Source organism: Triticum dicoccoides, chromosome 5B (assembly GCF_002162155.2).
Source record: "Triticum dicoccoides isolate Atlit2015 ecotype Zavitan chromosome 5B, WEW_v2.0, whole genome shotgun sequence".
In the NCBI taxonomy this organism is placed as follows: domain Eukaryota; kingdom Viridiplantae; phylum Streptophyta; class Magnoliopsida; order Poales; family Poaceae; genus Triticum; species Triticum dicoccoides.
In genome coordinates this window covers 118,211,442-118,227,282 of record NC_041389.1, presented here as the reverse complement: position 1 = coordinate 118,227,282, position 15,841 = coordinate 118,211,442, and the positions used below count along the sequence as shown (strand labels likewise).

Genomic DNA, 15,841 nt, shown 5'->3' with positions numbered 1-15,841 from the left:
CTCGGAATGGCTATGGAAATGCCATAATAGGTAGGTATGATGGCTGTTTTTAGGAAGGTAATGGTGGGTGTATGGTACCGGCAAAAGTTGCACCGCAAAAGAGAGGCTAGCAATGGTGGAAGGGTGAGAGTGCGTATAATCCATGGACTCAACATTAGTCAAAAAGAACTCACATACTTATTGCAAAAATCTATTAGCCATTGAACAAAGTACTACGTGCATTCTCCTAGGGGGATAGATTGGTAGGAAAAGACCATCGCTCGTCCCCGACCGCCACTCATAAGGAAGACAATCAATGAATACATCATGCTCCAAATTTGTAACACAACGGTTTACCATACGTGCATGCTACGAAACTCACAAACCTCAACACAAGTATTTCTCAAATTCACAATTACTCCACTAGCATGACTCTAATATCACCATCTTCATATCTCAAAACAATCATAAAGAATCAAACTTCTCATAGTATTCAATGCACTTCATATGAAAGTTTTCATTATACCCATCTTGGATGCCCATCATATTAGGACTAATTTTATAACCAAAGAAAATTACCATGCTGTTCTAAAAGACTCTTAAAATAATATAAGTGAAGCATGAGAGATCAACAATCTCTAAAAAATAAAGCCATCGCCATGCTCTAAAAAGATATAAGTGAAGTACTAGAGCAATATTGCCTAGCTCAAAAGATATAAGTGAAGCACATAGAGTATTCTAATAAATCATGATTCATGCGTGTCTCTCCCAAAAGGTGTGTACATCAAGGATGATTGTGGTAAACTAAAAATTAAATACTCAAATCATACAAGACGCTCCAAGCAAAACACATATCATGTGGTGAATAAAAATATAGCCTCAAGTAAAGTTACCGATAGACGAACACGAAAGAGGGGATGCCTTCCGGGGCATCCCCAAGCTTAGGCTTTTGGTTGTACTTGAATATTACCTTGAGGTGCCTTGGGCTTCATCAAGCTTAGGTTCTTGCCACTCCTTGTTCCATAGTCCATCAAATCCTTACCCAAAACTTGAAAACTTCACAACACAAAACTCAACTGAAAATCTCATGAGCTCCATTAGTATAAGAAAATAAATCACCACTTTAAGGTACTATTTCAAACTCATTCTTTATTTATATTGGTGTAATATCTAATGTATTCCAACTTCTCCATGGTTCATACCCCCGATACTACCCATAGATTCATCAAAATAAGCAAACAACACGCGAAAAACAGAATCTATCAACAACAGAACAGTCTGTAGTAATTTGTAACTCTCGAATACTTATGTAACTCCAAAAATCCAACCAAATTAGGACAACCTGAGAAATTTGTGCACCAATCTATATAAAAAATAATCATATAAAAACACGTTTATGTGAATTTTCAAAACTAATTTACTAAGCGCAAAAGTTTCTGATTTTCAGCAGGATCAACACAACTATCACCATAAGCTATCCTAAAGATTTCACTTGGCACAAACACTAATTAAAACATAAAACCACATCTAACCATAGGTTGGATGTTTATTTATTACTAAACAGGAACAAAAAGCAAAGGACAAAAATAAAATTGGGTTGCCTCCCAACAAGCGCTATCGTTTAATGCTCTTAGCTAGGCATAAAAACGTGAATAGATCTAAGAATTGCCATAATAATGATAGGGAAAATCTCAAAAACTCATCTCGTACTCTCTACATTCAGCAGCAAGTTTCCTTTGTGGCAAGCAAAAGTAATCAAAAGGGCTAAATTTAATGGGACAGAAATCCCCAATATCAAGCTCGAGAGGAATTGGTTCCTCCTTTGGCCCTTCATATTGTACAACCAACTCATCATTATAGGCGTTCTTTTGGCACAAAGTCATGAGCCTTTGTTCAAGAGAGAAACCCAACCCGTTGTTCTGCATAGCAAAATTATCGTTAAGTTCAGAAATCCTATCAACTAGAACATCAGTAGGAACCCTCTTTCTTAGATTTTTCATTATAAGCAACATGATCTAAGGATCGTAAATGCATTATGTCTTCTTGGTTAAAGAGAATTGCTTCTATGGGAGGACGACCAGCGTCCATGTAGGATAGACCCACCCATAGTGGGTAAAGAACCATCACAAGTAAAGAAATCTTGAATAACCCCTTTTCCAATAATATTGCCACTACCAATGCGGAACTTTTTAGTGTGCAAAATAGTAGGTTCTTCATGAGGATTAGTATTATCAAAAGCATCAAAGTCCCCCCCCCCATCGTTACTACTATCCTTCTCAAAAATAACCTCCCCAATTTCAGAACTGATGGCAACAAACCAATCCAACAATAGAGCACACAAGAAGCAAACGAAAAAGGCGAACGGAAGAGGGGCGAAGAAAAGGCAACTGTTTTCAAAAATCGTTTTAGAAGTGGGGGAGAGGAAAACAAGAGGCGAATGGCGAATAATGTAATGCAAGAGTGAAGAGTTTATGATGGGTACTTGGTATGGCTTGACTTGACGTAGATCTCCCCGGCAATGGCACCAAAAATCCTTCTTGCTACCTCTTGAGCTTGCGTTGGTTTTTCCTTGAAGAGGAAAGGGTGATGTAGCAAAGTAGCATAAGTATTTCCCTTAGTTTTGAGAACCAAGCTATCAATCCAGTAGGAGACAACGCACAAGTCACTGAATACCTGCACAAACAATCAACAACTTGCACCCAACGCGATAAAGGGGTTGTCAATCCCTTCATGGTTACTTGCAAAAGTGAGATCTGATAGAGATAGATAAATAGTAAAGTAAATATTTTTGGTATTTTTGGTTTATAGATTGGAAAGTAAAGATTGCAAAATAGGGAACGGCGACAGAAATTTGCAAGTTGACGGGAAACTAATAAGATGTAAACCAGATTCAGTAATATGGAAAAGAGACCCAGGGGCCATAGGTTTCACTAGAGGCTTCTCTCAAGATAGAAAATATTACCGTGGGTGAACAAATTACTGCCGAGCAATTGATAGAAAAGCGCAAAGTTATGACGATATCTAAGGCAATGATCATGAACATAGGCATCACGTCCGTGTCAAGTAGACCAAAACGATTCTGCTGTTGGGGAACGTTGCAGAAAACAAAAATTTTCCTACTCGTTTCACCAAGATCATCTAGGAGTTCATCTAGCAACGAGTGATTAGATGCATCTACATACCTTTGTAGATCGCGCACGGAAGCGTTCAAAAGAACGGTGATGATGTAGTCGTACTCGACGTGATTCAAATCACCGATGACCAGCGCCGAACGGACGGCACCTCCGCGTTCAACACACGTACGGGACGGGAGACGTCTCCTCCTTCTTGATCCAGCAAGGGGGGAGGAGAGGTTGATGAAGATCCAGCAGCACGACGGCGTGGTGGTGGATGCAGGGCGTCACAGCAGCAGGGCTTCGCCGAGACTACGAGGGAGAGACGTAACGGGGGGAGATGGAGGCCCCAGGGGCTGGTGTGTAATCCCTCCTCTCCCCCCCACTATATATAGGGGTGCCAGGGGGGCGCCGGCCCTAGTAGATGGCATCTACTAGGGGGGGCGGCGGCCAAGGGGAGGTTTCCCTCCCCCCCAAGGCACCTAGGGGTGCCTTCCACCACATGGACTCTTCCATGGTGGAAACCCTAGGCGCATGGGCCTATAGGGGCTGGTGCCCTTGGCCCATCTAGGCCAAGGCGCACCCCCTACAGCCCATGTGGCCCCCCGGGACAGGTGGCCCCACCCGGTGGACCCCCGGGACCCTTCCGGTGGTCCCGGTACAATACCGATAACCCCGAAACTTGTCCCGATGCCCGAAATAGCACTTCCTATATATAATTCTTTACCTCCGGACCATTCCGGAACTCCTCGTGACGTCCGGGATCTCATCCGGGACTCCGAACAACATTCGGGTTTCTGCATATACATATCTTCATAACCCTAGCGTCACCGAACCTTAAGTGTGTAGACCCTACGGGTTCGGGAGACAAGCAGACATGACCGAGACGACTCTCCGGTCAATAATCAACAGCGGGATCTGGATACCCATGTTGGCTCCCACATGCTCCACGATGATCTCATCGGATGAACCACGATGTCGAGGATTTAATCAATCCCGTACGCTATTCCCTTTGTCTATCGATATGTTACTTGCCCGAGATTCAATCGTCAGTATCCCAATACCTCGTTCAATCTCGTTACCGGCAAGTCACTTTACTCGTACCGTAATGCATGATCCCGTGACCAGACACTTGGTCACTCTGAGCTCATTATGATGATGCATTACCGAGTGGGCCCAGTGATACCTCTCCGTCATACGGAGTGACAAATCCCAGTCTTGATCCATGTAACCCAACAGACACTTTCGGAGATACCCGTAGTCTACCTTTATAGTCACCCAGTTACGTTGTGACGTTTGGCATACCCAAAGCACTCCTACGGTATCCGGGAGTTACACGATCTCATGGTCTAAGGAAAAGATACTTTGACATTGGAAAACTCTAGCAAACGAACTATACGATCTTGTGCTATGTTTAGGATTGGGTCTTGTCCATCACATCATTCTCCCAATGATGTGATCTCGTTATCAATGACATCCAGTGTCCATAGTCAGGAAACCATGACTATCTGTTGATCAACGAGCTAGTCAACTAGAGGCTCACTAGGGACATGTTGGTGTCTGTTATTCACACATGTATTACGATTTCCGGATAACACAATTATAGCATGAATAAAGACAATTATCATGAGCAAGGAAATATAATAATAATGCTTTTATTATTGCCTCTAGGGCATATTTCCAACAGTCTCCCACTTGCACTAGAGTCAATAATCTAGTTACATTGTGATGAATCGAACACCCATGGAATTCTGGTGTTGATCATGTTTTGCTCTAGGGAGAGGTTTAGTCAACGGATCTGCTATATTCAGGTCCGTATGTACTTTACAAATCTCTATGTCTCCATCTTGAACATTTTCACGAATGGAGTTGAAGCGACGCTTGATGTGCCTTGTCTTCTTGTGAAACCTGGGCTCCTTGGCAAGTGCAATAGCTCCAGTGTTGTCACAGAAGAGCTTGATCGGCCCCGACGCATTGGGTATGACTCCTAGGTCGGTGATGAACTCCTTCACCCATATTGCTTCATGTGCTGCCTCCGAGGCTGCCATGTACTTCGCTTCACATGTAGATCCCGCCACGACGCTCTGCTTGCAACTGCACCAGCTTACTGCCCCACCATTCAAAATATACACGTATCCGGTTTGTGACTTAGAGTCATCCATATCTGTGTCGAAGCTAGCGTCGACGTAACCCTTTACGACGAGCTCTTCGTCACCTCCATAAACGAGAAACATTTCCTTAGTCCTTTTCAGGTACTTCAGGATATTCTTGACCGCTGTCCAGTGTTCCTTGCCGGGATTACTTTGGTACCTTCCTACCAAACTGACGGCAAGGTTAACATCAGGTCTGGTACACAGCATGGCATACATAATAGAACCTATGGCTGAGGCATAGGGGATGACGCTCATCTCTTCTATATCTTCTGCCGTGGTCGGACATTGAGCTGAGCTCAATTTCACACCTTGTAACACAGGCAAGAACCCCTTCTTGGATTGATCCGTATTGAACTTCTTCAATATCTTATCAAGGTATGTGCTTTGTGAAAGACCTATGAGGCGTCTCGATCTATCTCTATAGATTTTGATGCCTAATATATAAGCAGCTTCTCCAAGGTCCTTCATTGAAAAACTTTTATTCAAGTAGGCCTTGATGCTGTCCAAGAGTTCTATATCATTTCCCATCAAAAGTATGTCATCTACATATAATATGAGAAATGCTACAGAGCTCCCACTCACTTTCTTGTAAACGCAGGCTTCTCCATAAGTCTGTGTAAACCCAAACGCTTTGATCATCTCATCAAAGCGAATGTTCCAACTCCGAGATGCTTGCACCAGCCCATAAATCAAGCGTTGGAGCTTGCACACTTTGTCAGCATTCTTAGGATCGACAAAACCTTCCGGCTGTATCATATACAATTCTTCCTTAAGGAAACCATTAAGGAATGCCGTTTTGACGTCCATTTGCCATATTTCGTAATCATAGAATGCGGCAATTGCTAACATGATTCGGACGGACTTCAGCTTCGCTACCGGTGAGAAAGTCTCATCGTAGTCAACCCCTTGAACTTGTCGATAACCCTTAGCGACAAGCCGAGCTTTATAGATGGTCACATTACCATCCGCGTCTGTCTTCTTCTTAAAGATCCATTTATTTTCTATGGCTCGCCTCTCAATGGGCAAGTCAGTCAAAGTCCATACTTTGTTTTCATACATGGATCCTATCTCGGATTTCATGGCTTCTAGCCATTTGTCAGAATCCGGGCCCGCCATCGCTTCTTCATAGTTCGAAGGTTCACCATTGTCTAACAGCATGATTTCCAAGACAGGGTTGCCGTACCACTCTGGTGCGGAACGTGTCCTTGTGGACCTTCGAATTTCAGTAGGGGCTTGATCAGAAGTATCTTGATCATTAACTTCCTCTCTAGTCGGTGCAGGCACCTCAGGAACATTTTCTTGAGTTGCGCCATTTTCCGGTTCAAGAGGTAATACTTCATCAAGCTCTACTTTCCTCCCACTTACTTCTTTCGAGAGAAACTCTTTCTCCAGAAAGGACCCATTCTTGGCAACAAAGATCTTGCCTTCGGATCTGAGGTAGAAGGTGTACCCAATAGTTTCTTTTGGGTATCCTATGAAGACGCATTTTTCCGACTTGGGTTCGAGCTTTTCAGGTTGAAGTTTCTTGACATAAGCATCGCATCCCCAAACTTTTAGAAACGACAGCTTAGGTTTCTTCCCAAACCATAATTCATACGGTGTCGTCTCAACGGATTTCGACGGAGCCCTATTTAAAGTGAACGCGGCAGTCTCTAAAGCATAGCTCCAAAAGGATAGCGGTAAATCGGTAAGAGACATCATAGATCGCACCATATCTAATAGAGTGCGATTACGACGTTCGGACACACCATTACGCTGAGGTGTTCCAGGCGGCGTGAGTTGTGAAACTATTCCACATTTTCTTAAGTGTGTGCCAAACTCGTGACTCAAGTATTCTCCTCCACGATCTGATCGTAGAAACTTGATTTTCCTGTCACGTTGATTTTCAACCTCACTCTGAAATTCCTTGAACTTTTCAAAGGTTTCAGACTTGTGTTTCATTAAGTAGATATACCCATACCTACTTAAATCATCAGTGAGGGTGAGAACATAACGATAGCCACCGCGAGCCTCAACACTCATCAGACCGCACACATCAGTATGTATGATTTCCAATAAGTCGGTTGCTCGCTCCATTGTTCCTGAGAACGGAGTCTTGGTCATTTTACCCATAAGGCATGGTTCGCACGTGTCAAATGATTCATAATCAAGAGACTCTAAAAGTCCATCAGCATGGAGCTTCTTCATGCGTTTGACACCTATGTGACCAAGGCGGCAGTGCCACAAGTATGTGGGACTATCATTATCAACCTTACTTCTTTTGGTACTCACATTATGAACATGTGTAGCATCACGTTCGAGATTCATAAAGAATAAACCATTCACCATAGGAGCATGACCATAAAACATATCTCTCATAAAAATGGAACAACCATTATTCTCAGATTTAAAAGAGTAGCCATCTCGAATTAAACGAGATCCCGATACAATGTTCATGCTCAAAGCTGGCACTAAATAACAATTATTAAGGTTTAAAACTAATCCCGAAGGGAGATGTAGAGGTAGTGTGCCGACGGCGACCACATTGACCTTGGAACCATTCCCGACGCGCATCGTCACCTCGTCCTTTGCCAGTTTCCGCTTATTCCGCAGCCCCTGCTTTGAGTTACAAATGTGAGCAACTGCACCGGTATCAAATACCCAGGAGCTACTACGGGCACTAGTAAGGTACACATCAATTACATGTATATCACATATACCTTTTGTTTTGCCGGCCTTCTTATCCGCTAACTACTTAGGGCAGTTCCGCTTCCAGTGACCGCTTCCCATGCAATAAAAGCACTCAGTCTCGGGCTTGGGTCCATTCTTTGGCTTCTTCCCGGTAGCTTGCTTGCCGGGCGCGGCAACCTCCTTGCCGTCCTTCTTGAAGTTCTTTTTACCCTTGCCTTTCTTGAACTTAGTGGTTTTATTGACCATCAACACTTGATGTTCCTTCCTGACTTCTACCTCTGCTGATTTCAGCATAGCAAATACTTCAGGAATGGTCTTTTCCATCCCCTGCATATTGAAGTTCATCACAAAGCTCTTGTAGCTTGGTGGAAGCGACTGGAGGATTCTGTCAATGACCGCATCATCCGGGAGATTAACTCCCAGCTGAGTCAAGCGGTTATGCAACCCAGACATAGTGAGTATGTGCTCACTGACAGAACTGTTTTCCTCCATCTTACAGCTGAAGAATTTGTCGGGGACTTCATATCTCTCGACCCGGGCATGAGCTTGGAAAACCATTTTCAGCTCTTCGAACATCTCATATGCTCCATGTCTCTCAAAACGCTTTTGGAGCCCCGGCTCTAGGCTGTAAAGCATGCCGCACTGAACGAGGGAGTAGTCATCGGAACGTGCCTGCCAAGCGTTCATAACATCTTGTTCTGCAGGGAGAACGGGTGCGTCACCAAGCGGTGCTTGTAGGACATAATCTTTCTTGGCAGCTATGAGGATGATCCTCAGGTTCCGGACCCAGTCCGTATAGTTGCTGCCATCGTCTTTCAGCTTGGTTTTCTCTAGGAACGTGTTGAAGTTGAGGACTACGTTGGCCATTTAATCTACAAGACATATTGTAAAATATTTAGACTGAGTTCATGATAATTAAGTTCAACTAATCAAATTATTAATGAACTCCCACTTAGATTAGACATCCCTCCAGTCATCTAAGTATTACATGATCCGAGTTTAACTAGACCGTGTCCGATCATCACGTGAGACGGACTAGTCAACGTCGGTGAACATCTTCATGTTGATCGTATCTTCTATACGACTCATGCTCGACCTTTCGGTCTTCTGTGTTCCGAGGCCATGTCTGTACATGCTAGGCTCGTCAAGTTAACCTAAGTGTTTGCATGTGTAAATCTGTCTTACACCCTTTGTATGTGAACGTCTGAATAAAACACCCGATCATCACGTGGTGTTTTGAAACAGCGAACTGTCGCAACGGTGCACAGTTAGGGGGAACACTTCTTGAATTTATTGTGAGGGATCATCTTATTTACTACCGTTGTTCTAAGTAAACAAGATGCAAAGCATGATAAACATCACATGCAATCAAATAATAAACGTGACATGATATGGCCAATATCACATAGCTCCTTTGATCTCCATCTTGGGGCTCCATGATCATCTTGTCACCGGCTTGACACCATGATCTCCATCATCATGATCTCCATCATCGTGTCTCCATGAAGTTGCTCGCCAACTATTACTTCTACTACTATGGCTAACGCGTTTAGCAATAAAGTAAAGTAATTTACATGGCGTTTCTTGATGACACGCAGGTCATATAAAAGAATAAAGACAACTCCTATGGCTCCTGCCGGTTGTCATACTCATCGACATGCAAGTCGTGATTCCTATTACAATAGCATGAACATCTCATACATCACATATAGATCATTCATCATTCATCACAACTTTGGTCATATCATATCACAAACCACTTGCTGCAAAAACAAGTTAGACGTCCTCTAATTGTTGTTGCAAGTTTTACGTGGCTGAATTAGGGTTCTAGCAAGAACGTTTTCTTACCTACATTAAAGCCACAACGTGATTTGTCAACTTCTATTTACCCTTCATAAGGACCCTGTTCATCGATTCCGCTCCAACTAAAGTGAGAGAGACCGACACCCGCCAGCCACCTTATGCAACTAGTGCATGTTAGTCAGTGGAACCGGTCTCACGTAAGCGTACGTGTAAGGTTGGTCCGGGCCGCTTCATCCCACAATACCGCTGAAGCAAGAAAGGACTAGTAACGGCAAGAAAGTTGACAAATCTACGCCCACAACAAATTCTGTTCTACTCGCGCAAGAAGAACTACGCATAGACCTAGCTCATGATGCCACTGTTGGGGAACGTTGCAGAAAACAAAAATTTTCCTACTCGTTTCACCAAGATCATCTAGGAGTTCATCTAGCAACGAGTGATTAGATGCATCTACATACCTTTGTAGATCGCGCACGGAAGCGTTCAAAAGAACGGTGATGATGTAGTCGTACTCGACGTGATTCAAATCACCGATGACCAGCGTCGAACGGACGGCACCTCCGCGTTCAACACACGTACGGGACGGGAGACGTCTCCTCCTTCTTGATCCAGCAAGGGGGGAGGAGAGGTTGATGAAGATCCAGCAGCACGACGGCGTGGTGGTGGATGCAGGGCGTCACAGCAGCAGGGCTTCGCCGAGACTACGAGGGAGAGACGTAACGGGGGGAGATGGAGGCGCCAGGGGCTGGTGTGTAATCCCTCCTCTCCCCCCCACTATATATAGGGGTGCCAGGGGGGGCACCGGCCCTAGTAGATGGCATCTACTAGGGGGGGCGGCGGCCAAGGGGAGGTTTCCCTCCCCCCCAAGGCACCTAGGGGTGCCTTCCACCACATGGACTCTTCCATGGTGGAAACCCTAGGCGCATGGGCCTATAGGGGCTGGTGCCCTTGGCCCATCTAGGCCAAGGCGCACACCCTACAGCCCATGTGGCCCCCCGGGACAGGTGGCCCCACCCGGTGGACCCCCGGGACCCTTCCGGTGGTCCCGGTACAATACCGATAACCCCGAAACTTGTCCCGATGCCCGAAATAGCACTTCCTATATATAATTCTTTACCTCCGGACCATTCCGGAACTCCTCGTGATGTCCGGGATCTCATCCGGGACTCCGAACAACATTCGGGTTTCTGCATATACATATCTTCATAACCCTAGCGTCACCGAACCTTAAGTGTGTAGACCCTACGGGTTCGGGAGACAAGCAGACATAACCGAGACGACTCTCCGGTCAATAACCAACAGCGGGATCTGGATACCCATGTTGGCTCCCACATGCTCCACGATGATCTCATCGGATGAACCACGATGTCGAGGATTTAATCAATCCCGTACGCTATTCCCTTTGTCTATCGATATGTTACTTGCCCGAGATTCGATCGTCAGTATCCCAATACCTCGTTCAATCTCGTTACCGGCAAGTCACTTTACTCGTACCGTAATGCATGATCCCGTGACCAGACACTTGGTCACTCTGAGCTCATTATGATGATGCATTACCGAGTGGGCCCAGTGATACCTCTCCGTCATACGGAGTGACAAATCCCAGTCTTGATCCATGTAACCCAACAGACACTTTCGGAGATACCCGTAGTCTACCTTTATAGTCACCCAGTTACGTTGTGACGTTTGGCATACCCAAAGAACTCCTACGGTATCCGGGAGTTACACGATCTCATGGTCTAAGGAAAAGATACTTTGACATTGGAAAACTCTAGCAAACGAACTATACGATCTTGTGCTATGTTTAGGATTGGGTCTTGTCCATCACATCATTCTCCCAATGATGTGATCTCGTTATCAATGACATCCAGTGTCCATAGTCAGGAAACCATGACTATCTGTTGATCAACGAGCTAGTCAACTAGAGGCTCACTAGGGACATGTTGGTGTCTGTTATTCACACATGTATTACGATTTCCGGATAACACAATTATAGCATGAATAAAGACAATTATCATGAACAAGGAAATATAATAATAATGCTTTTATTATTGCCTCTAGGGCATATTTCCAACATCTGCATCTACTACTATTACTCCACACATCGACCGACTTCTGCCTGCATCTAGAGTATTAAGTTCATAAAGAACAGAGTAACGCATTAAGTAAGATGACATGATGTAGAGGAATTAACTCAAGCAATATGATGAAAACCCCATCTTTTTGTCCTCGATGGCAACAGTACAATACGTGTCTTGCTGCCCCTACTGTCACTGGGAAATGACACCGCAAGATTGAACCCAAAGCTAAGCACTTCTCCCATTGCATGAAAGATCAATCTAGTAGGCCAAACTAAACCGATAATTCGAAGAGACTTGCAAAGATATCAAATCATGCATATAAGAATTCAGAGAAGAACCAAATAATATTCATAGATAATCTGATCATAAATCCACAATTCATCGGATCTCGGCAAACACAGCGCAAAAGAATATTACATCGAATAGATCTCCAAGAACATCAAGAAGAACATGGTATTGAGAATCAAAGAGAGAGAAGAAGCCATCTAGCTACTAGCTATGGACCCGTAGGTCTGTGGTAAACTACTCACGCATCATCGGAGAGGTAATGGTGTTGATGAAGAAGCCCTCTGTGATCGAATCCCCCTCCGACAGGACGCCGGAAAAGGTCCCTAGATGGGATCTCACGGGTACAGAAGGTTGCAGCGGTGGAAAACTGGTTTCATGGCTCCCCTGGATGTTTTCAGGGTATAAGAGTGTATATAGGCGAAGGAGCTAGGTCAGGAGACCTACGAGGGGCCCACGAGGTAGGGGGCACGCCCTCCTGCCTCGTGGACGCCTTGCTGCATCTCCGACTTCATCTCCAAGTCTTCTGGTTTCTTCTGGCCCAAGAAAGATCATCATGAAAGTTTCATTCCGTTTGGACTCCGTTTGGTATTCCTTTTCTGCGAAACTCTAAAATAGACAAAAAAATAGAAAGTGGCACTGGGCTCTCGGTTAATAGGTTAGTCCCAAAAATAATATAAAATAGCATATAAATGTCTGTTAAACATCCAAAACAGATAATATAATAGCATGGAACAATCAAAAATTATAGATACATTGGAGACGTATCATTCATCTAGTGCCGATCTTCTTCCTCTCCGTCAAGAGAATGATGCCCACGAAAGAATGAAAAATGAGAGACATGGCCGCTCGACTTTGTACGCACTAGGCACGAACCTGCCACAGGAGGCCTCATTGTGGTAGACGTTAGCGCGATCGAGCTGGAGGTCGGGGGTGTCGTCATAGCGGCCGATTGGGTCGACGCCGTGATCTTCGCAGACCATCTCCCAAAATTTGGAGTCGATCTGGTTACCACACTCGTTGCCCTGGATATGAAGGATTATAACCCGCCCGTCCTACGACGACGGCCCTGCATCTAGAGACAGCCTTGTGGCGGCAACCATTCGTCCATGTCGCCCTGCGTGACTACGCCAGCGCACGGAGTTTGAGATCGATAGCAACTGCCGCAGATTTGGGTACATGCGTTGCCTTGAATGGAAGGAGGTGGAATAGATCGAGTGAATTTCACAGAGAGATGGGCGATGGTGATGGCGGGGTCCGGGCCAGCCTCCCCAGACGCGAATAGATGGTGGCACTGGGTGAGATGCAGTCGAGGACCTCGGGTATAGAGGAGTTGCCCTGGTTGAGGAGATCAGAGAGAAGAAGGGATGGCAGTGCGAGGAGACGATGAGGACGTGTTCGGGAGGATCGCTTGTCCAGGGCAAACGATGGAGGGAGGGGTCGCGTGATCGTTAATGGGCCGGTCCAACTATGCCGCGTGATGTGAAAGGTGGGCGAAAGATAGAAGTGATGGATGAGGTGAGAGTGAGGTGAGACTACCAACTCACATATCTCTACTCCTAATGGAGCAATTGGTGAATAGTCCGCCAGTTTTTTTTGCTGGTTTTTTTTCGTCCTCCCTACCACCTCCCAATTTTGTTGGTTTTTTTCATCGGTTTTTTATTCGCCCCCCTCCTACTGGTCGTACAAACCCAATGTTTATTTGGTAACACAATGAATTCACATATGATGATTGATTTATTCTTTGGTAACCCAACTAACGGATGGTAATCAATCTTCAAATACCAAAACCAAACGTACAAGGCAACAATCAATTCTTTTTTCTTCTGACCGGTTATTTTTCGTCTCCCCTCCCACCTGCCTTTTCGCGTCACCGCCCACATAAACCCATCGGATTAGTTACCATATAAAAAAATTAATCACAATCAATCAAGCATTGATGGGGTATTTCCTTAAATTAATCACAATCATACACGTCAAAAAAAGGTACGGCGTGCGAGGATCATAGGCACATGCCCTACAAATCCGAAAATGCCTATAAAAATTAAATCAGAATCAATTAAGCATCGATGGTATATTTTACTTGCTTTGATGGGATTTTTGTACACGGTACCATTAACGCGTTCCTCCCAACGCTGCCCTCCTCACGAGCCTGGACGGCCGATCCTCTCGACACCTGCCCTCATGTGTCCTCGCGTCGCCATCATCTTCTTCTCTCCGATCTCCTTGACTAGGAGGACTCCTCTGTGCCCCAGGCCCTGGCTGACGCCGGCGACTCCTCAATACTCCGCCCGCGCCGTCACATCCGACGCAGGCGAAACTCCAGCTGATGCCACGGGATCCACACCCTACGCTCGTCGGCCATCTTCCACTCCGGTTGCTGCGTGGTGCCGCCGCTGCGGGAGGCAACCTGGCAGGAGCAGACATAGACGTCCTCGTGCAGCCCGACCCATGCGTCTAGCTCGTCGTCGAAGTAGCCTCGGCCTCTGAAAGGCAGCATCCACTCCCCATGGCGCCTCCACTTGCAGCTCCTAGTGTCTATGGAGTACGTGCCGCAGACCGCCCTGCTCCACGAGGACACGAATATGGTGCGCCCGTCCGGGTGCAGCGCGTAGGAGAAGATCATCTCGTCCTTGGTGAAGGGTGTCGGCATGCTTCTCCAGGACCAGTCGGTGGGCAGCAGGTCGTCGTCTTCCATCGGCGGCGGCTTCGCCATCGCCTCAAAGGACACAGGCCGCTCCATGAAGTGGAAGGCGAACGCGAACAGCGTGTCACCGGCGCCGGAGGTCAGGAAGGTGTTGGAGCCACAAAGCAGTGCGTCTGGAATGGGAGGGCCGATGGCTAGTCCGGCGGTGTCAGTGTCGTAGAAGAGGGATCCGGCATGTATGTTGCTCGTGGCGATGATGTAGCCGCCCAGGGCTGCGAACTTCATGGCACGGCCACGCTCAGGTGACACTAGCCGGAGGACAGGGGAGGCGCTGAGGTCGGGACTGTCGGCATCGATCTTGCGGATGGTGAAGCCCTTGTGCCAGTCGTCTAGAACCAGATAGAGGCTCTTCTCCTTGTTGCCGCTGCGGTCGTGGTAGTAGTTGGCCTCATCATCCTCGTCCTGCCTTCTTTGCTTAGACATCCAGCCCCCGACTGACTGAATTAGTGAATTCTGAAGTATATACCAGAAAAACACGTACGCAGACGAAAACACTCGAATAGATTGGACGTAGCTGGCTAACCACGGTTGATGTAGTATCGATCTACTAGAAGCAACACGGATACGCGCAAGCAATTGATACACACGGTCATGCCTCGTGCCCGCTGATCTTTCTATTGGTCTTTGGGTGTACTGTTTATAGGGGTGCAGGGTAATGCGTATATATAGCTATAGCTAGGACGGAGGAGGATTTGTGGTCTATGGGGACATATACACCCTATATGGGAAAATAGTAATTCAACAAAAAGTCAAAAATTCCTGAAAATATTTTTGAAATAAACTTGACCTTTTGCTATACCCGTGAGAAAAAATCCACACACAAAAAATATCCCTTTGACTTCTTTTCAAAAAAGACAAATTTTTAGCTAAAATAGTGTGAATAGTGACCTATAATAGCAAATAAATTTTGTCTTTTTTGCTGTGATGTCAACTTTTGTTTTTTTGTGTGAAAGTGTATATACCAATGCAAAAGTAAGTCAAGCGTTTTGTCAAAATAGTTCTTACCTATTTTGACTTTTAAAAAAAATCCCATATATGGTGCATATACAA

At 45.5% G+C, this 15,841-nt stretch overlaps 1 protein-coding gene across 1 annotated transcript; it reads right to left on the bottom strand.

Annotated features, from left to right (window-relative positions):
* Positions 1–14,383: 14,383 nt before the first annotated feature.
* LOC119309205 lies at positions 14,384–15,214 on the bottom strand. The gene has a single exon (XM_037585238.1). It carries the CDS (start codon positions 15,212–15,214, stop codon positions 14,384–14,386), a length of 831 nt encoding a protein of 276 aa, XP_037441135.1.
* Between the last annotated feature and the right edge of the window lie 627 nt (positions 15,215–15,841).

Coding starts and splice junctions, on each gene's coding strand:
- LOC119309205 (XM_037585238.1), bottom strand. CDS start 15,214: ATGTCTAAGCAAAGAAGGCAGGACGAGGATGATGAGGCCAACTACTAC.